Source organism: Ochotona curzoniae, unplaced genomic scaffold (genome assembly GCF_017591425.1).
Source record: "Ochotona curzoniae isolate NIBS_2020 unplaced genomic scaffold, NIBS_Ocur_1.0 contig_1071, whole genome shotgun sequence".
NCBI classification, from domain to species: Eukaryota; Metazoa; Chordata; class Mammalia; order Lagomorpha; family Ochotonidae; genus Ochotona; species Ochotona curzoniae.
In genome coordinates this window covers 20183085-20204302 of record NW_024464939.1, presented here as the reverse complement: position 1 = coordinate 20204302, position 21218 = coordinate 20183085, and the positions used below count along the sequence as shown (strand labels likewise).

General features: G+C 43.8%; 1 protein-coding gene across 1 annotated transcript in view; it reads left to right on the top strand.

Moving 5' to 3' along the window:
• Window positions 1–21218, top strand: part of SULF1 (sulfatase 1) — a 63395-nt gene that overhangs the window by 38604 nt on the left and 3573 nt on the right. The window contains exons 7-15 of the mRNA XM_040993167.1: window positions 96–224; window positions 503–559; window positions 1370–1499; window positions 11940–12156; window positions 14274–14523; window positions 15811–15907; window positions 16715–16809; window positions 17140–17205; window positions 18161–18333. Of these exons, the coding sequence (XP_040849101.1) occupies window positions 96–224; window positions 503–559; window positions 1370–1499; window positions 11940–12156; window positions 14274–14523; window positions 15811–15907; window positions 16715–16809; window positions 17140–17205; window positions 18161–18333 (1214 nt within the window). The remainder of the gene's footprint in view (window positions 1–95; window positions 225–502; window positions 560–1369; window positions 1500–11939; window positions 12157–14273; window positions 14524–15810; window positions 15908–16714; window positions 16810–17139; window positions 17206–18160; window positions 18334–21218) is intronic.

Below are 21218 nucleotides of genomic sequence, written 5' to 3'. Positions count from 1 at the left end.
TTGGGGACCAGAAGGGCGGGTGAGAGGAGTGGAAGTCCCATGAACGTCACCCTCTGCTGGCTGTCATTTGACTGTAACCACCTGGTCTTTGGCAGAGTCCCTCAGATAGTTCTCAACATCGACCTGGCCCCCACCATCCTGGATATTGCCGGACTCGACACACCTCCCGATGTGGATGGCAAGTCTGTTCTCAAACTGCTGGACCCGGAAAAGCCAGGTAACAGGTGCGTCAGTGTCTCTTCTCTCAGCCATTGCTAAGCACACTCAGCTCTGGCTGGCATCCAGAGCAAACCCGCAGCTGAAAAAGTAGAGGCAAAACAAATTTTTCCTGTGAGGCTCGCCCCGTGTTGAGTCTTTCTTGGCTGTTGGTGAGTAACGCTCTGATGGAGGTGCAGTCATGGTCTGTGGGAAGTGAGAGGTGTTTCTTTAAATAAACCGTTAGCACAGATCCATTCAGAAAGATGTCAGATGCCAACAGTAAATATTATTATTTTGCTTTCAGGTTTCGAACAAACAAGAAGGCCAAAATTTGGCGTGATACATTCTTAGTGGAAAGAGGGTAATTATTGGTTCCTGGGGTACTTCTGGGAATTCGTCCTAGTGGGCAGCTCTCCCTGCTGGGAATTTTTCTCCTCCTTATTTTGGTTTTCAAAGCATGCAGATTTCGTAAGCCTAGTTGCAAGATTGAATGGTTTGCTGCTTATTCTCTACCAGCCAGCTGAGTAATTGTTGCTGCAGAGAATTGTGAAGAATAAATTCTCGTAAGTTGGAACCAAACCTTTGACGTGGGCACGCAATTACTGTTGCATTGCTCAGTCGTGGCTAATTGCACCAGTTGGTTGACTTTCCTGACTGTTTTTCCCCAAGTTGTTCCCTACATGGCCGCCAAGGTTTGCTAGGTTCCCTACTTTCTGTTACTTTTCTTCATGTGCCTTTTATGTTATTAATGATATGAATATACTGTTATAACTATTTTAGTCTTTCCTGGGTCTCCCCTTCTCATTCATAAGGTCCAATGCCTTATTTTCCTTTATACATAAAGTAGGAGACAGGAATGCTTTTTTTCCTTTTTTTAGAAAAAGCCTTTGAACATGTAACACCAAATATTTATGTCCAATGTTTTAAAATGAGTGCTTTTGTGGCACATGACTCCTTCTTATCTTGACCCTTCGTCTTCCCTGCACTTCAACTTCCAATATTCACAAAGGGAGCACCACGTGAAGTTCTGTCTACAAACACTTAACATCTGTTTCTTGCCGTTTGAAAAACATGGAGTCATTGGACGGGGAATAAAAAGAGACCAAGCAGGCCTCTGGGAATGTCATTCAGATCTCATCTCGCCTAACAAGTTTTCCCATTTGTGTCAAAGCAAATTTCTACGTAAGAAGGAAGAATCCAGCAAGAATATCCAACAGTCAAATCACTTGCCCAAGTATGAGAGGGTCAAGGAACTATGCCAACAGGCCAGGTACCAGACAGCCTGTGAACAGCCTGGGCAGGTGAGTGGCATCACACTTGTTTCTTCTCAATCGTGCATTCATACCTTTCTAATTTCAAAGACCTATGTCATGTAGATGTTTATTGATATGGGCTTTTTATTCTGGGCACTGTGATATCTTTCTGCTAACAGAAGTGTTTAACTGTTCCCCCCCGGGCCTCTTCATGACTACTTAGGCACCCTGCTAAAAAAGAAAGAAAAAGATGGTGCTCTCAGACAAATTTCTAAAGTTCTTCACCCAAAGACACTGGTTCTGAGGAGAAAGTTGCTGGGACTCCTGTTACCTGGTTTTCAAAGAGTGATGAAAAGGATGCCCTGTCAGTTTCCAGCCAATGATGCACCGCAGCTGTGTGATGAGCTCTTCCCAAGATGCTTTAGCCCAGAGTGAAGGACAGAATCTATGACACAGTTGGGGTAGTAGTAAGGAAAATCAGATTCCATTTGTGTGTTTGTTTTTTTTTTTCTTTAAAGATTTATTTGTTTTCATGTGGAAGGCAGATTTTACAAAGACAGAAGGAGACAGAAGGAAAGATCTTCCATCCACTGGTTCACTCCATATATGACCACAGTGGCCAGAGCTGAGCAGATCCAAAGCCAGGAGCCAGGAGCTTCTTCTGGGTTTCCCATGTGGGCACAGGGTTCCAGGCACTCAGGCCATCCTCTGTTGCTTTCTCAGGCCACAGGCAGGGAGTTGGAAAGGAAGTGGGGCATCCGGGACATGAACCAGAACACATATGGGACCGTGGCACGTGCAAGGCGGGAACTTTAGCCACTAGGCTGCTGTGTCAGGCCCTAAATTAACACTACTTTTAATGAAAGTGAGACCATGGGGATACTGATCAGTTTAAATATTCTTCCCTGGAATCTATACTACCTAAAAGAGAAGGTAGTTACCATAAGAGAGGAACTGAATCTCTGCCTAAATTATTGTAAGTGAAGAAAAATCGGAAGAAAGTGGTTAGAACTATCCTATATTGAGCACTTGTTTTAAATCGTTGTGTGTAGTTTTTTTTTCTTTTTTTCATGTTATTACTCACTTTTGTTAAAGGCTGTGGGCATTGTCATCCTCAGCTTATAAAGCATGACTGGCAGGTGGCCAAACTAGGACCCAAACAAGAGCTTAATTCAAAAGCCTAAGCTGCTTGCTGCCTTCGAAGATAGATTACATTAACTGGATAAAGAAGGGTCCAGATCCTTTGTGTATCTTTTTAACTTATCTGAACTCTCAGTACCCACACAATTTAGTCAGAGCCAGTTCAAGATAGCAGGCGCATGGAATGGTTATAAAAATGGCCTCATTCATTATACTTATATGATATGGCATCTAGCTTCTTGAATAGACAATCATAATAAACAGCTTGATCTTTTTACTCCTTATTTCCTCAGGCTATTTTTGTGCACAGGATCCCTTTGAAACAGAAGAGGGCAGAGAGGGAGAGCCGCTGAAGGAAGGGCTAAACTCAGCCTTCACAACATTCTAGAAACTCTTAGTTTTCAAGTGCTTGGGGGAGAAGCATAGAGTTATTCATTATATTTTCATTTGAAGTCTTCAAATCTTTCTTCAGGAAGCTATTAGCATTATTATGAATAAAACCTCAAAAATGTTTTATAACTCTAAGATGACTTTTATGAACCAGCCCCAACAGATTAGTTACTTTTATTCAAGAGTTGGACATGCTCAGTATCGAATATAAACTTTCACACATTGATAAATGTGTTACTATTTTAGCTCTCCCAGTGGTGAACCTTACAACCGTTTGGGTGTAAAGTATACTGTCTACATTTCAGTACACAATTTTGTAAACCACCCCACCTGGCTTGCATTGAAGTTGTACTCCCTGCCCGACAGGGCAAATTTTCTGTGAACTGGGTTAGGACACTTCAGCATAAACTTTTCACTTTATGTGGAATACTGCGTTCTAAAGTTGAATTTGCTTTTCCGTGTTTTTCTAAGCTTGTTTTGTGCTTTCCTGCTTCCCCGGAATTCTTCCTTTACTGCTGTATTACTGTGTGAATCAGAACGGACTAAGATTCCATTGCATGGATATATGAGAATGTCAGCAATGATCGCTTTTAGGAGTGCCTGAATTAAGGGAACAAAGAATCAGGCTGTGCCCTAGCAGGGATTTGTTTCTGTCGAATGGCATTAAATACGGCATTGTGGGCTCCACAATGGGCGAGATATACAGCATGTTTCAGACTGCTCAGGCTTCTGTGTATCCATGGCCCGAGTGAACTGTTCATCTAATCTAGGGGTTTGCGCTGTGTGGTCCCCAAGCCAGAAGATCGGCGTCACCTGCGAGCTAGTTAGAAACACAAATTCTCTGGCCACCCCCGACCTCCTGAGTGGGAAGTGCTCAGAGTGAGGCTGGGCAGGCTATGTTTGTATTAAAATCTCCAGGTGATTCTGAGGCTCCTTGAAAGTGTGAGAAGCACTGCTGTCACCTCCTGCCAAGCCTACTAGTGGTACTCAAACCTTCAGGAAAAGGTTGAGCCTCTTGAAGGCACATATGAAAACTGTGGGTCAAACCTAATAGTTCTCATGTATGCAACAGAGTCTCTATGTCTCAGCCCTTGATCCTTCCTTTCTGGCTCCTGTGAAGATTATCATCTCAGTGGCAGTGTTACTGACTTTAAAAGGTGGAAAGACAATCCAGAAAAATAAGATTGCTTTGCTCAGAATCAGGGTGCCAGCTAAGTCTAGCATGGGCCTGCTTATGGTTTCCTTGTCATTGGCCTTGCACCTGGCTTGTGCCCTATTTGTCTTCCTCTGGTTCAGGTTTGCTGCCTCCATTATAACATGGTACAACCATGGGTTGCGCTTTCTGTGGGGGTATGAAGGAAAAACTAAGCACCAATAGCCCATTTTCCTTCCTTATCAACAAACAAAGTGTATGCCCTCTTCTGCCACACCCCTTACCTTGCCTCCTCAGCAGGTAAGAAACAGAGTAAGGAAAAGGAATTTGAAGTCTAAAGGTTTGGTTAGAATATTGGCAACCACCATTTTCTTGTTTTGTCTTCCTGAGTCTCAGGTTTTCTGTCTCAAAACAGAGAAAATTAATCTCACTCTTGTGAGAATTAAGTGATACCATCTATGTCAACTGCTAGATGAAACTGAACTCATTTTCTCCAGTGTGTGAGTGTTGGGAGTTGATACTGTTCCAAACCATCTTACCTGTCATACTCATTCCTTGGAACCAACAGGGAATCATAATGGGCTGCAATCCCAGACACTTGGTCTTGCTTCTTGAATGCACACAGGATAACCAGCAGGGGCTAATTAAGACAATATGGACATATGTGTTGGCATTACTTCTGTATTCCTGAATTAATACAAGACAGTGTGTGAAGTCCCACCACCCTCTCCCACCACGCTCTGTTTATGTGCAGACACAGCTCCCCCTACATACAGATGTGCACAGTCCTATGCAGATCTCCACTTTTGTCTTCAAAGACTTTTCGTTCAGCAGAGAGTACAGATGTGCATGTCTCGCAGCACATTGAAATCATCTGCATGAGCTTTTGCAACACTGTTGTATCACCTCACCCCAGAGCAGTCAGATTCAGATGCCTAAAGGTGAAGCCAGGCACCTGTATTTATTTAAGCAGGTCAGGAAACACATGGAACATGCATTTGATGCAGCATGAAGATGCCACTTGAGATGCCTATACTTCATATCAGAGTGCCTAGGCTTGAGTCTCAGCTTCCTTCCTTATCACAGCTCCCTGTTTTGTGCATCCTGGGAACTTGCAGATAATGGTTCAAACAACTGAGTCTCTACTATGCAGGTGGGATTCCCAACCCCTGGTTTTGGTTTAGCCCCACCGCAGTTGTTGGGAAGTTATTCTTGTAAATGGCAGATCTCTCTCTCGCTCTCCCTTTGCCTCCCATTCAAATACGTAAGTAGAAAAAGAAAGAAAAGAACCACAGGCAAAGAAGCAAAGAATGTCAAAGTTGGAAGAATTCTTACAAATCTAGTTAATGATGCCATTTTCCTAATAAGGAAATTCAGGTCCAAAACTCTATCAACCCAAAGCCAACTCTGCATTTCCCATTGGGTGATTCTTTCCCATAGTGTGCTATGCCTGCAGAAGTGTGAAGCAATAGGTTTTCCCTTTGAAATTATAAATGGCATTTGCTATGATTGGCTGGGTCTGGCCATTCCCAGCACTTAAAACAGTAGCCCTTAGCCTTCACCGCATATTAGGATTTCACAGGCAATTGTAGAAAGCTAATGTTCGAGTCCCAGCTGAGACAAACTAAATTCGGACTGCCAGAGAAGGAACCCAGGTGATGTTGTTGGGGTTTTTTTTTTCCATCCTCTTCTGGAATGGATTGTGACTCCTTCAACAAGTTATATAAGCAAAAATTCCTCAGGCACTCAGTTTTGAAGTGCGCTTTATGTATTTTCTGACATTGAAAGGGAAATTGGGAGCTTTGCTTTGCTTTAATGAAGTAAATATTACATAATTTTGTTGGGTTGTTAAATTCCAGCATCTTGGCAACTCAGTTTATTGATCTGCTATTGTGTCAGTAGAACATCAAACATTTGCTTAAAATTCTGCAAGGACTACAGCATCAAGCAAGTTTATAATATTATAAATGAAATTAGAATATAGCTTGTTCAGTGTAGAACACCTTATTTCCAGGAAACTATATTCTCATGCAAAGCCTACCTCCCTGACTTCTGAGATCAGCTGCAAAACATGAGTAGAAACATTTACCAGTAAGATCTAGTTAGTTTCCCAGCTGCCTGAAATGCCCTGGACCCTGGTAAACATTGCAGCCCGGCTATTATACCTATACCCCTGCATGTTCCGGCTCCAGAAGCAATGTATCCCCAGGCCATCCTTGGATGGGATTCTGATCTGCCCACAGACCAGCCTTTTAGGCTCGCTTCCTTAAAACTTCAGTCCAGACTGAAGGGTGCACATCTACATAGGCGGCTAGCTTCTGTGCATTTTTCTCCCAATAAGCAAGAAGTACAAAGACCCAAGGACAGACATTTACCCATCAACTACCCAAAGTGCACCTGCTCTGTCTTCCTGGCTGTCTATCCTTCTCTGGTTCCCCCTGACACTTAACACAACATGCACATTCCACTTTCTCATCTACCTATAAGACAGTGTGTCTGCCTTCCAACATTCACACCCTTTCCTGGCTCCTCTCCTTTATATCACCGTCCTGCGCAAGGTGCACTTTTTGATACATTATCGGGGTAATCACTTAAACTGTTTCTTTTTTTCCCCTGTAAAATGGACATAATAATAGTACTTGCTGCAGAGGATTGCTGTAAAAATTAAGCTATACATGTCAAGCACTAGAAACAATGCCCAGCACATCATAAGACTTCAACAACACTGTCTGTTGATTGCTGGCACCATTCACCAATTTCATATACCCTGGAGTGCAAGAACCATACTTCTTCCAACATCCCAGTGTTGATTTTTACAAATTATTACCCAACTGAAAATCTAAAAACGGAAACACTTCCTCTCCTCTACTTCTCATTCCTCTCTAGTTAAAAAAAAAAAAGGAGCTAAATTGCCTGGGCACAGTTAAGGTAAACTTGACAACAGCTGGGGTAAGTAGCAATTTGAACAGGATATTTATGTTTATATTTTCATATCCCTCCGTGTTTAGATAAAAACTGTAGCGTCACATGTCCACATGCAAGCAACTTTATATGATGTTGCTACCAGCATTAAGGATATCAGATTATCACAGAATGACTGAAGAGTTGCAACATTTCAGAGAACCTGCATGGTGGCCAAGTGCACATGAGACACATGATAATGGAGAACATGCGTGTGTGTGCATGTGTGGGTGATTAAGCTTTCATCGTTGTGTGACTTTGCAAAAGTTGTGTGTGATTTTTTCTCTCCTGTTCTTGTAAATGAGCATGAGCAGGCATTCAGAAGAACATGGAGAATCCTTAACCAATCTGAGAAATTTTCATATTGCAAAATGCACGATGATCATTATGTTCTATTAGTTACTTCAGGCAGGAGAAATAACTGGAGCCGCACCATCCCTTAATGCTGTATTAGACATTTTACATGGGAAATTATCATTAAAAAATTTGTTGTGTTAATTTATTCTTGTAAAGATTTATTTTGTTTATTCGAAAGGCAGAGTAACAATGGGAATGGGAGACACTTACAGAGACAGAGATCTTCCATCTGCTAATTCACTCCCCAAACAGCAGTTGTGGCTGGGGCCCAGCACAATAGCGTAGTGGCTAAAGTCCTCACCTTGAAAGCACCGGGATCCCATAGGGGCGCCAGTTCTAACCCCGGCAGCCCCACCTCCCATCCAGCTTTATGCCTGTGGCCTGGGAAAGCAGTTGAGGACGACCCAAAGCCTTGGGACCCTGCACCCGGGTGGGAGACCTGGAAGAAGCCCCTGGCTTCTGGCTCCTAGCTTCAGATTGGCTCAGCTCCAGCAATTGCGGCCACTTGGGGAGTGAATCATTGGACGGAAGATCTCCCTCTCTGTCTCTCCTCCTCTCTGATTTCTGCCTTTCCAATAAAAAATAAATAAATCTTAAAAAAAATAATTGTGGCTAAACCTGGTTGAAGTCAGCAGCCAGGAAGTCCACTCAGGTTTCCCACATGCGTGACAGGGACCCCAGCATTCAGTCCATCTTTCACTGCTTCCAGGCACATTAGCAGGGAGCTCCATATAGGATATTGTCGTTGCAAGCAGAGACGTAAACCTCTGCGCCACAATGCCAGCCCTTCAAGCCCATTTTGAATGGGAAAGTGTTGAAGCTAAGGTGGGAAAATCACTTGGCCAAATCAGACAGCCACAAGAGAGACAAGTCTGAGTGCAAACAGAGATGTTTGACTCAAAGCCATGAATTCTCCCACCAGATAATGATTCTTTTGTATGTGGGGAATATTTCCAACCGGGAAACATTAAGTTGCCCAAGATTTAGATAAACATGCTGAAAGGCCAATTATGATAGTACTGGTCTGGATTCATGTAGACCATCTTTTCCGCTGAATTCCAAATATCCGCAATGTAGCCTCAGGACATATTCTTGAGGCCAAAAGGCACAAGTGTTATGTTACCAGATGTGGGATCTGGAAGAACGAAGATTCTGCAGTTTGCTGAATGCCATAGAGTTAGCAGGAAGAAAAATTAAAATTGAAGTTTTCAGGTGCCAATTTATCTCCATTAGTAAGGACTGCCTCTCATCAAGTTTACCCTAGATTTTCTTCAAAAAGCAATAAATACTGTGGCTGTGTTTGTGTAAGTTTTTTAAAAATCTGCCTTTATGGAGCACCTACAATGTGCCAAATTCTTCCAGAGCGTGTTATTCTGTCATCCTCAGGGCTCGCTGACCTGCAGTGACTTCAATTGCATAGATGATTTGCCAGGACCCCATACAGGTATGATAAAGCTGGTTTTCAAATCCAGGCTTTCCCAGCTTGGCAGTCCAGATTTTTTTTTTGCTTTAAGCCACACAATATGAGTATAAAATTCTCTTCCCAATCCAATACAGAATTCTTGTACTATACACTACTACAAAATTCTCCGAGTTATGGGCTGTGGCAGCAGAATATGTTGTTATAAAGATGAAATGAATACACTCATATGCAGTGCACCATATCAATGTGTGGCATCAACTAAGGATTCAGTTGATGATGATGATGTTGGTGTTAGTAAAGATGAGGAGTACTGGAACTGTGTGAAAAACACTTGACATATTTCTCATGAAGTTTGATTCTGACAAGCTGGCTGCATACCTGTATTCTTGTACCAAAATCATCAGTTTTCTCATCAGCAGTTATTTACATGCAAACAGACCTAATCAATCGAAACAGTGATACATAATTATCAATCAGTGTGACTGTGTGCTGAGTTAACTTCTGGGAATAACTCAACTATTTGAGACATAGCCATTGCCCTTACTTCTAAGTTCTGGTAAAGTTTGAAAGGCTAGGATTAAATAATAACTTAAGAAAGTGTATGTTGAAATAGTTTAGTCTGCACAAGAAATGTGCAGAAATATCTGTGGAAGAAAAATGTGCTAAAATCACTGATGCAGACTGATCCCTCAAAGAGATGGGGAGAGTTGAAATGCTGTAATCCCAGGCAAGGAGGAAGGGATTCGCAGAAGGGATGAATGTTCCCTGAGGAAGGCAGCAATGGAATGTGGCCACTAACTGATTTCCTGGTAGACTGCAGGAGTGTGGACCGAAGTGTGGCCATGTGACAGCTGTGTCTGTGGCAGGCCATGTGTCATCTCTGAAGCTGTCCTGTTGGCAGGAGCCTCGTGTGGCCTTAGTTTCTCATCTGATTGCCCAATCTGTTCTAATGCAGAATCGTGTCCTCTCCTTGAAATTTTGACCATTTACATGGCTCATGACTTCACAGTCATTCTTCTAAAAATCCTCTTTCTTGGCTTCCCACAATAAATGTCCTAAGTAAAGTTGGTGTTTTAGGGGATGCTATTTCAAGGTCTTATTGCGTTATCATTAAACTTGTCATGATATCAAGTACTGCAGCAATGGTGTGGTGATTTTACTTCATCAGAATTCTTTTTTTTTTTTAAAGATTTATTTTTATTATTTTTTCATTGGAAAGGCGGATATACAGAGAGAGGAGAGACAGAGAGGAAGATCCTCCGTCCGATGATTTACTCCCCAAGTGAGCGCAACGGCCGATACTATGCCGATCCGAAGCCAGGAGCCTCTTCCAGGTCTCCCACGCGGGTGCAGGGTCCCAAAGCTTTGGGCTGTCCTCGACTGCTTTCCCAGGCCACAGGCAGGGAGCTGGAAGGGAAGCGGGGCTGCCGGGATCAGAACCGGCGCCCATATGGGATCCCGGGCGTGCAAGGCGAGGACCTTTAACCACTTGCGCCACAGCGCCGGGCCCCTTCATCAGAATTCTTACAACACTTGCATTGAGAATAGTTCCTAAGACTCTAGCTAGCAGGATCTCTTCCGCAGATCATGGCAGAGAAAATAACTGCCATTTTAACAGTGGCTCTTGCATTATCCAAGTATGTGTGTAGATATATGTGACATGTGATATGTATGTGATATAGAATTGTGAACTGTGGCAGTAGAATATGTTATAAAGATGAAATTGAATACATTCATGTAATGGGTATGCCCTTTGTTTAGTAGTTATTTCCCTATTTTCATATATCTGAAAATATGTAGGTGGCACAACAAACACATAATTCTACAGCACAAATATTATTGTACTGGTCATAGTTAAGGCATGTATCCATTTACAAAAAGTCCAGCACATAATGGTAACAGGTAATACTTGCGTAGGGAGAAAGGAAAGGAAAAGAAAGTGTACTTTATCTTGCTGTAACAGCTCCAGTCACCTGAAAATTGAGGCCTGATATTCTTCCTGTGTAACATGATGAGCTAGGAGGAATAGAGTTGGAAGGATCTTCAAAAAACTTCATGGAATATGCATATCATCAAAAAAATGTGGCCTGGGTTTTAAAATCATTTTTACACCCAGGTAAACTTCTTGTTTGACTCCTTTTTTTTTTTTCCTGCAAACTTTCTGAAAGACCCTCATAGCAGGATCCTTTCCAGAAGCAAAAAAGAAGTTATTAGGTCTCTGAAAGAACTAAGATGGATCTCATGACATGCCCCCCAGAAGGAAGGGCTGTTGTTTGGGCCAGGTTGCCGCTCAGAGAGCACGGGGGATTCTGAACTGTGACACAGGCTGGAGGCTCATTGGAGTGAGCCTGTAGTATCTTGCAGCTTGACAGAAGCGTGTGCACGCGCACACACACACATGCACACTGCTAGCAAACCCTGTGCCTGCTCCCCACGCCTGAGTCCCTCGCAGGAACGTGCTCAGGCTCTCCCGGGTGTGCAGTGTTTCCAGAAGGAGATGAAAAGACACAAAAGGAAAACCTGACAAGTTTGCCAATGTCTGTCTGGGGGATTTGCGAGCTGGCTGGCCCTGGGATGGACTCCGTTTAAACTCATCTGTGTCTTCCTCATGTGCCACTCTTCTTGGCTCTCATTAGAAATTCAGGGGCAGAGAACAAAGCAACCATGTTTGTTTTTGCCAAGCAGGAGGAGCCTGTTGCAAACGGTCCTGACAGCTGTGGCCTGTGTCTCTGCGAACTAAGGGCTTTTCCATGTTTCATTCAAGACTGTTTAGTCTGGTGGCTGAGGATTCATATATCAATCCTGGGCTCTCGTGTCATCGAGGTCGTTCTGATTTCCAGTGATTTCATTGTCGTCTGTCTTGGCCTCCAGTGAAAGAAAACACTGGGCGTCAAGTTATTGCAGGGTCACTTAAAAGCTTGCCTTTCTCCATTCACCCACTTTAATGGCCTTGCCAGTGCTTCCACAAAAGCCAAACGAACCTAGGCTGAGGCCCCAAGCAGCTCCTAATCAGTAACACCTGGATGGGAATCAGCCCCCTGCTCTCCCCCCTTGGCTGTTGCAGAAGTGGCAGTGCATCGAGGACACATCTGGCAAGCTGCGAATCCACAAGTGCAAGGGCCCCACTGACCTGCTCACAGTCCGCCAGAGCACGCGCAACCTCTACACTCGCGGCTTCCACGACAAGGACAAAGAGTGTCATTGCAGGGAGTCTGGTTACCGTGCCAGCAGGGACCAGAGGAAGAGTCAACGGCAGTTCCTGAGAAACCAGGGCACTCCAAGTAAGACACACTCCCAGGCAGACCCCTCTCCCAGGCAGACCTTAAAGGGACAAAGGACTGCTGCTCCTTCTGCATTTTTAGAGATTACCCATGCGTGCTTCTCAGGCTAATAACAAACTGTTTTCTTTATTTTTTCTTAAAGAAAGCTAAGAATAATTTGCTGTGTAAACATTTTAACCTAAGCATAAAATGAAAGGATATGTAATCAAAGACCGCATGCGAAATAGTCACTCATTTTTTTTTAACGAATCTATGAAGTGGTTATTCGGAAAAAAAAAATAGAAATACAGCTTAGGTCCATTTTATTTTATGTTCATGCTAATCTGATGATTTTTCTGCCTAAAAAAAATGCAGGTTTTCACTATGTAAGATGAGAAACGGAAGTACTTTTCTTTAAAAAGACATATACTTAAATCTCCATTAAGACACACATTTTTCTAAATTCTGCCATGTGGTTAGATATAACTGGCTGGCAGGTTCAGACTAGTTGCTATCAGTATGAAAAGCACTGCCTAGCATTTTCTTTATAAAAATCCCAGGATTATAGGAATTGAAAAATTCCCACTCTAACACCTTCTAAAAAAGAATGAGTCTACTGCCATCTGGTGGAATAGTGTGAAAGTGACTCAAGATTTGGAAGTCAAATTATCCGGCTTGAAAAGTGTAAATAAACCCTTAGAATAAGCATTTTTATCATGGACTCCACAAAATGGAATTTAGGATCACAAATACCCTGACATTTCATCCAAAACTATAAATATATTCTATGTGCATATGCATATTTTTGTCAATGTCAATGATATTAACAGAGTCCTTTTTTAAAGATTTTTGGGGAAGGTAGAGTGACAAAGAAAGAGGGGAAAAGGCAGAAAGAGATCTCCCACTCAGCTGCCAGGCCTTCTCCAAGCCAAAATCAGAAGCCTAGAACTCCATCTGGGTCTCCTAGGCGGGTAGCAAGGGGCCATCTTCTACAACATTTCCACTTGCTGGATGGGAAATGAAGCATCTGATATTCAAACTGGTGTTCCTGTGGGATGCCAGCATTGCAGTGGAAGTTTAACCCACTGCACTGCCTCTCAACAAATTCTTAATTAACTATTAATTAACTATTAATTAATTAACTATTAATTAACTATTGCTTTGGGGAATTTTTTTCCCCCTTCCAACGAGAAAAATCTCAGTTTTAATCATTTACAAAAGCATAGGAAGTATAGGTGGCCTTGAACTTGGGTGAGGGTACAGACTTCTAGTTTCAGCCTGGCCCAAACCTTGCCATTGCAGCTGTTTGGGTAATGAACTGGCAGACAGAAGATTTTCTTTCTCTGTCCCTTTCTCCCCTTCTCTGTAACTCTGCTTTCAACATGAACAAAATATTTTGAAAATAAATAGGTAATTTTTTTAAAACAATATAAGGCTTAAAATCACAAGGGACACGGCCTTGCAGCTGAATTGCCAAATGTGTCTCAGCAGCAGACTCCCCAAGGCCGGATGTCACTCCCTAAGAAGGCTGGGCCCACGCAGAAAGCTCAGCAGTGTTTTCCATCAGCGCAGAATCTAACAGACCTGGAAGGAGGAGTCACTTTTCTTCCCTTGTACTGTGATAGCTTACAGTTAAGCATAAAGTGAATATTGTGCAGCAAAACCTCAATAAAGAATAACTATTATTACTATTTATTTAAAACAAACTAGAAGAAGGCACTTTGTCACTATTATTAACACCATAACTGGGAACAGAGTTGTATCTGAACAAACTGCCTAGGTGGTTTCCATTGAAAACTGGACATTGCAGGTCACATCCTACTTTAAGCGGACAGTATGGCTGAGATCCTGCACTTGATCTTAGCCCAAAGGCCAAGAAACAGTATAGAGATCCTTCCTTGAAGGGTGAAGGCCCTGAGGGCTATAGAAGCAGAGTTGTCCTGCAGAGTGCTATGCAGTGACACAGCCATAGCAGCCACCTGCCTCCCCTGCAATGCCTTACCACAGGGTTGCCCTGGGCACCAGGCACCCCTCAGCAATGCACCAAGTCCTGTCTGCCCCTCACAAGATCTGACCATTTTCTTCCCTCCTAAACTCCACAAGGACACCCCTAGTAACATAACCTTCCTTATTTCCAGAGTACAAGCCCAGGTTCGTCCATACCCGACAGACACGTTCCTTGTCCGTGGAATTTGAAGGTGAAATCTATGACATCAACCTGGAAGAAGAGGAGTTGCAAGTGTTGCAACCAAGAAACATTGCCAAGCGCCATGATGAAGGCCCGTGGGGGCTGGGAGGCCGCCAGGCGGGCAGCGGTGGCAACAGGAACAGGATGCTGGCAGATAGCAGCAATGCTGTGGGCCCCACCACTGTGAGAGTGACGCACAAGTACGAAGCCTCTGCCTGCTCTTTCAGCTTGGGTTCGAAGTTGCTTCCACTCCCCAGTAGGACCACAATTTTGTGCTGCTTAAAATAGTGTCACTAGGACATCTGGTATCCGAGGGATGGTCACCAAAACAGCTGGAAACCCTAAGAGGCATTGAGGAACCCCAACAGTAATAGACTAGAATATGTGCTTTGGGTTCAATTTTATTTTGGGGCAAATCATTTGGGAATCAAGCCAGAGTAAACCTACCCCATATTAGCTTAGCAGCATAGAGTTTGTATCCCAAGGAATTATCTATGTTGACGTCTATAGAGTAGACCAAAATAGTTACGGGGGCTGGGAGTGGCTCTTCCGTGCTGCATGGCCACTGTTGCTCCTAGCAGTATCGTAGCTAGGACCTCAAAAACAAAGTACAGTCACAGGGAGGAAACTGGGTCTCAGAGACACTTCCAGAAAGATGATGTAGGTTAGCCACGGCTACTCACAGAAACCAGAAAGAAGATGGAAGTCAGGAAAGCAGAGAAGAGAGATGACTCCCCCAAAGCTTTAGTGGATTCACTGGCTTTTCAGTTCCTTCCAAAACGACTTGCTCTCTTGATGAAGAAACTATCTCTTTCCGAATTTACTTTGGTTTTTTGTGGGTTTTTTTTTTTTGCCCCAGTTGCATTTCTTGGGGTGGGGGAGGTACCGTGGTCCTGCCAGGGTTTTATCTTCGGGGTTGGCCTCAGTGCCTGCAGTTGTCAGAGTGATATACTAAGAAGATGTGGGCTGGCATCCATTTCTCTTGCATTATACATTGACCCTTACAGCCCACCTGCTCTCCATCTCTGGGGCTGCTTCTTTGCTTCAGAACATAATGGCATACTTAAGGCAAGCCCTTTAGAGCAGAATTAATGGGAGGAATACTCCCTTCCTGGCTCTGCATTTCTTCAAACAAGCCATTTTTATTATGACTGTAAAAAAATCTTTTCTCTCTCTCTCTATCTGCTTATGCTTCCAAAACTTGAGTTCTGGGGTGGTATGTGCTCCAGGAAGCATGTATCTGCTTATGCTTCCAAAACTTGAGTTCTGGGATGGTATGTGCTCCAGGAAGCATGAATTTTGAGAGCTGCCTTGAAAAGTGACATCATCCCTTGCCCAGCCAAATGCCAGGATGTGTTCCACATATCCTGCCTATGGATACGTAGACTCCAAGCCTACCATTTGTATCAGTGTTAGTAGCTTAGAGTGTCATTATGGTCTCTTTGAAACGTAAAGCTATTTTCTTATACTTTGGTTTACTTGTGCAGGTGTTTTATTCTTCCAAATGACACAATCCATTGTGAGAGAGAACTATACCAATCAGCCAGAGCCTGGAAGGACCATAAGGCATACATTGATAAAGAGGTGAGTATGGCCATGTGACATAGGATTTATTCCAAATCTAAGCTGTTTTCTAGCCCTGCTGTGATGGTGGGATATATGATGTGCCCAAGTCATTGTTTTTGTAATTACATAAGAAAGCAAATGATCAAAAAAAGAAAAACCAGTGATTGTGCTACAAACCATAACGTGAGAGGAGAGTAAGGATGGACTCAGTAGCCCTCTGAAGACTCTGTAGGAAAATTATTTATGTATGGAAATGATTTAATTATGAAGATTCAGTTAGAGCATAAGGTGTTTTCAAAAAACTCCTGGAAACGCATATTATAAAAATAATCTAGGCGCGGAACATAAGTTTCAAAATTACACCAAAATAAATTATCTTTTCAGTTCCTTTTCCTACTTTTTTTGAGCAAGCAAGGGAAAAAAAAAAAAAGCTCCCATCCACTGATTCAAATACCTTACAATGGCCAGGACCAACTCTGGCCAGTGGAGCCGGAAATTCATTCTAGACCTCTCTCGGCAGCAGAAGTATGCTTCCTTGAGCCATCACTGCCATGCTCCAGTTCCTGCACTTCCTGAATGCTGCAATCAGGAGCCAGAGCTGGGCCTTGACCTTAGTAGGTGGGATGTGAGCGATGTTCCTGCTGTGCTCATCCCTCGGCCACTCACCCACCCCTCCAGGAACTTGTGGACGCTCCCTCATATGTTCCCTAACAAACTGTTGTCTCCAGTTCGTAGTTACAGGAACAACCCATACGGAGTCAAGAAAAGCACTTGGCAAGGTAAGATGTGACCGCAAAGGCCGTTTTTCAAATCCGTGTCTTCCAGATCGAAGCTCTGCAAGATAAAATTAAGAATTTAAGGGAAGTAAGAGGACATCTGAAGCGAAGAAAGCCTGAGGAGTGTAACTGTGGCAAACAGAGGTGGGTGTGGAGCTCCGGCAGCTGCTTTTCCTTGCCTGGTCTCTCCCACATGGGCTGCAGGGCAGAACAGCAGGCTCCTTTCTCTGTTTTACCAACAGAAAGCAAAATACAAATGCATTGCCTTATGATGATTAGCCTAACCTATTGAAGTAAAATGTAAAATTAAAAATCTGCCATAAAGTCAAGCAGCAAGAACAAAGTCCCATGCGGTTAAAAGAGTTGCAGTAGAGTGACAGCTTCCTTTCTCTGCTGCTATCTCTTCATAAAATGAACTGCTAAGGTCAAATGCAAGGTTGTGAAAGACTCACTTTTTAACCTTCTTGCCTGCAGCTATTACAGTAAAGAGAAAGGCGTGAAAAAGCAGGAGAAATTGAAGAGCCATCTTCACCCATTCAAGTAAGTCATGCTGTGTTTTCCACATTTGCTGGGTGTCAGGGTCTGTGCCCTGGGCACTTCCGGAAGGTGGAAGAGTTCCATGTGAGCAAAGTGCCACTGCCTTGGAAAAGGCAGATCCACTCAGCATGGTGCATAGTCCAAGAACAGGTGCACAAACCCTGTACCTCCTCGGCTTACCATGTGATGCTCTGCAATCCTTTGACAAGTGACAACTATACATATATACGTATGTATATGTATATGTACATATATATATATATATATATAGCAGTTTCTAATCCTGTGGGGGGGGGGGCCTCCTCAATGGAACCAATACCCAGACTGTATGCAGAGTGACTGAGAGTGGCAAAGTCTCTACTGATTAGATTGGTGTGTTCTGTAGAGCAGCCTGTAAGATCATTTTGTTCTGAAAGTGAAAATAAGCATGCATATTCGAAAAAAAATAATAACAGCAGAAATTGCACATCAAGGAGAGTCAATACTTAGGCCTCAACAGTGTTTTGAAATGTCAACACAATGAAAAAGGAAGACAAATCAATTCAAAATATTGGCTCTCCCTACCTATTTTGTAGAATTTATCAAAGAATTTTTTTAACCTTCTGAAAACGAAGCCATCTGATGCAAGGTATCATGGATTCAGCAGCTGATGGTTCTGGACCACCAGATTAAGACAGTTGCGCAAACGGGATGGCCAGCAGCAACCTGTGATTCACACTGGCTTTCACTCCTATCAGTGTTCCCACGTAAACATGGAAGAAGAGACTGATCGCGTTAGGGTTCATAAGTCCTGAGAGAGCTATCATTGAATGAATTGACCTTCTGTCCACAGACCACTTACTCTGCAGGATGTGTTCTTATGCAGCTAAATGCTGGCGCACCATTCAGAACACTAACCCCATTTTTAACTGAGATACTATTTTCTGATCGCTAAAACCAGTCTCTTCTGCTGCGATAGGGAGGCTGCCCAGGGAGTAGACAGCAAACTGCAGCTTTTCAAGGAGAACCGGAGCAGGAGGAAGGAGAGGAAGGAGAAGAAACGTCAGAGGAAGGGCGAGGCGTGCAGCGTGCCTGGCCTCACCTGCTTCACGCACGACAACAACCACTGGCAGACGGCCCCGTTCTGGAACCGTGAGTCGCTGCTTCCGGCCACCCCTCCGACCCTGCGGCGCCTACCCCGGGAACACTGACCAGGCACTCTCAAAAGATGGAGGGCATCCTACCTAGCACAGTCCATACTCACAATGTGAATCATTGTGCCTCCCCGCAAAAAAAAAAATTTTTTTAAGGAATTTAGGGAAGGTTGTGTGTGTGTGTGTGTGTTTTGTTTTAAAATGCCAACTCTTCCTTGAGTTTTTTCTCCCAAAGATGTTGTCCTGCGGAGCATCCACCACTTGGCAGAACTCCGCTGGGAAAGACTGTTCTGTGGGTAAATAACCCAGTAACTGGGGAGCAATTTGGCTACAATGTTTCTGTCTCATGTCAAGGGCACACTCTGAGTGTAACAAACGAAAGTAAAAGAAAGATACAAGTCCACTTCTTGGTGATTCTCAGTCCCCTTTGGTGCTCCGTGTGTGTGAGAGAGAGAAATAACAAGAATTCCACATAATTATTTGATTTTATATTGAATTTCTGAGGGTGCAAAGTCAAATCAGTGCTTTTATTTAAAAAAAAAAAAGGACTTGCCCTTTTTGTTAGTTTCTAGTTATTTACTTGTTTGCTTGTTTTATTTATCTAAAAGACAGAGAGAAAAAGACATCTTTTGTCTCCTGATTTGCTCTCCAAATCATGACATCCACTAGAGCTGAGCTGTGCTGAAACCAAGAGCCAGGGACTATCTCCTGGTCTCTGATGTGGGCAGGAATGGCTGAGGTGCTGAAGCCATCACTTGCCACCTCCAGGGCACTCATTAGCAGAGCCAGGACTCAAAGCAGGCATTCCCATAGAGGATGTGAGTGTCCTAAATGGCATATTAGCCACCGTGCCAAATTCCCACCTGGTACACAAGTATTTCTCTTAGCGGTGTACATATATCCACTGAGGCCATATGAAAACAACATCCGTATTCTTGTGGGGCATCAGTCAATGACAAGCTTCACGGGCCACAGAGGTGAGACACCAAATCTGGTGACTGAGTCTCTGGATACCGCCCTGCCTCTGCTTCACCCTCAGATCGGGAGACTCCAAGGAGTCCATAGGCCATCCTAAGGTCAATCCATGGCCTCTCCAACAGGATGTTTGTTTCATCTTCCTGTTTTGACACGTCTGGATTTCAGTGTTCGTGTGTGCATTTATGTGTACAATTGCATGAATACTGAATGAACACATACAGTCACAGCATTAAACTTTCTTTTTTTTTAAGATTTATTTTATTTTTTATTGGAAAGGCGGATATACAGAGAGGAGAGACAGAGAGGAAGATCTTCCGTCCGATGTTTCACTCCCCAAGTGACCACAACAGCTGGTGTTGCGCCGATCCAAAGCCAGGAGCCTCTCCTGGGTCTCCCACGTGGGTGCAGGGTCCCAAGGCTTTGGGCCGTCCTCGACTGCTTTCCCAGGCCACAGGCAGGGAGCTGGAAGGGAAATAAAATAAAATAATAATAAAATAATAATAAAAATAAATCTTTAAAAAAAAAAGAAATTAAATTTAAAGAACTGGGAACATTGAGCAAGCCACCTTGTTCTCTGCCTTCATTGTACTTAGGTTTAAATTAGGGGAGTTTACATATGGAAAGAAAATGAGATAAATGAAACAATAATAAGCTGGAATTATGCTGTGAAGGAAGCAGTGATCAAACAAACCACAATTGTTAAAGAGGACCCTTGGGAAAGCAAGGAGTTAACCAGCCTCTGCAAAGAGGAGAAATTCCAGCTGAAACCAAAAGGCAGGGCCAGGCAATCCACGTGGGAGGGAGCAACCACCCAGACAGAGGGAACTGCTTGAGCAGGACCAGGAGCAGTGAGCCTTTGCTTGTGTCCAGAGCTGGAGGCTCCTTGAAGGAGGAGGTAGTAACGATATATAGTCATAGTCTTGCACGCCAGAAGACGACACCAAACTTCCACCTGCCTACCACCTCCCAACGCACTAAGACCAAGCCACCACCGCGTCTTAGCTCAACCATTGCCTCCCCTCCTCAGTGGTCTCTCAGACTCCCCTCTACATCCTGTTCAGAGGAGTTAGAGTGGCCTCTGGATGATGCCCTGTGTTTTAGGGCTAAAGAGTAAAGTCCTCAACATGGCCTGTGGGCGGTGATCCAGTCCCGCCCCAGCCATGTGCTCCCACCTCTGCCTGCTCCACTACTTGCCTTCTCGTTCTCTGTTGACCAACCCAAGCTCCCTCCTACCACAGGGTCTTCACACATCTTGCCTCCTCCTTCCATAAGGTTCTTCTCCTGTGTCTATCAAACACCTGCTTCCTCTTCAATCCCTATTGCAAGGTCACTTCTTTTTTTTTTTTTTTTTAAAGATTTATTTTTATTATTTTTTTATTGGAAAGGCGGATATACAGAGAGGAGAGACAGAGAGGAAGATCTTCCATCCGATGATTCACTCCCCAAGTGAGCGCAACGGGCCGATACTATGCCAATCCGAAGCCAGGAGCCTCTTCCGGGTCTCCCACGCAGGTGCAGGGTCCCAAAGCCTTGGGCCGTCCTCGACTGCTTTCCCAGGCCACAGGCAGGGAACTGGAAGGGAAGCGGGGCTGCCGGGATTAGAACCGGCGCCCATATGGGATCCCGGGCGTGCTAGGCGAGGACCTTAACCACTTGCGCCACCGCGCCGGGCCCCTGCAAGGTCACTTCTGAAGGACACATCCCCTGTGGCTCAGGCCATGGAGGCCACTGTTACACTACACTGTCAGCGTGTCCTCTGTTTTCTCTATGAGAGTGATCATGTTTACAGTTATGTATGTTGTTTCACTTGTCTTTTTGCTTAACTCTGATCTCTAGGCTATACATTTCTGAAGATAAGAGATCGTGTCTATAGGACACTGCATCCTCTCGGTGCTAAATAAATAT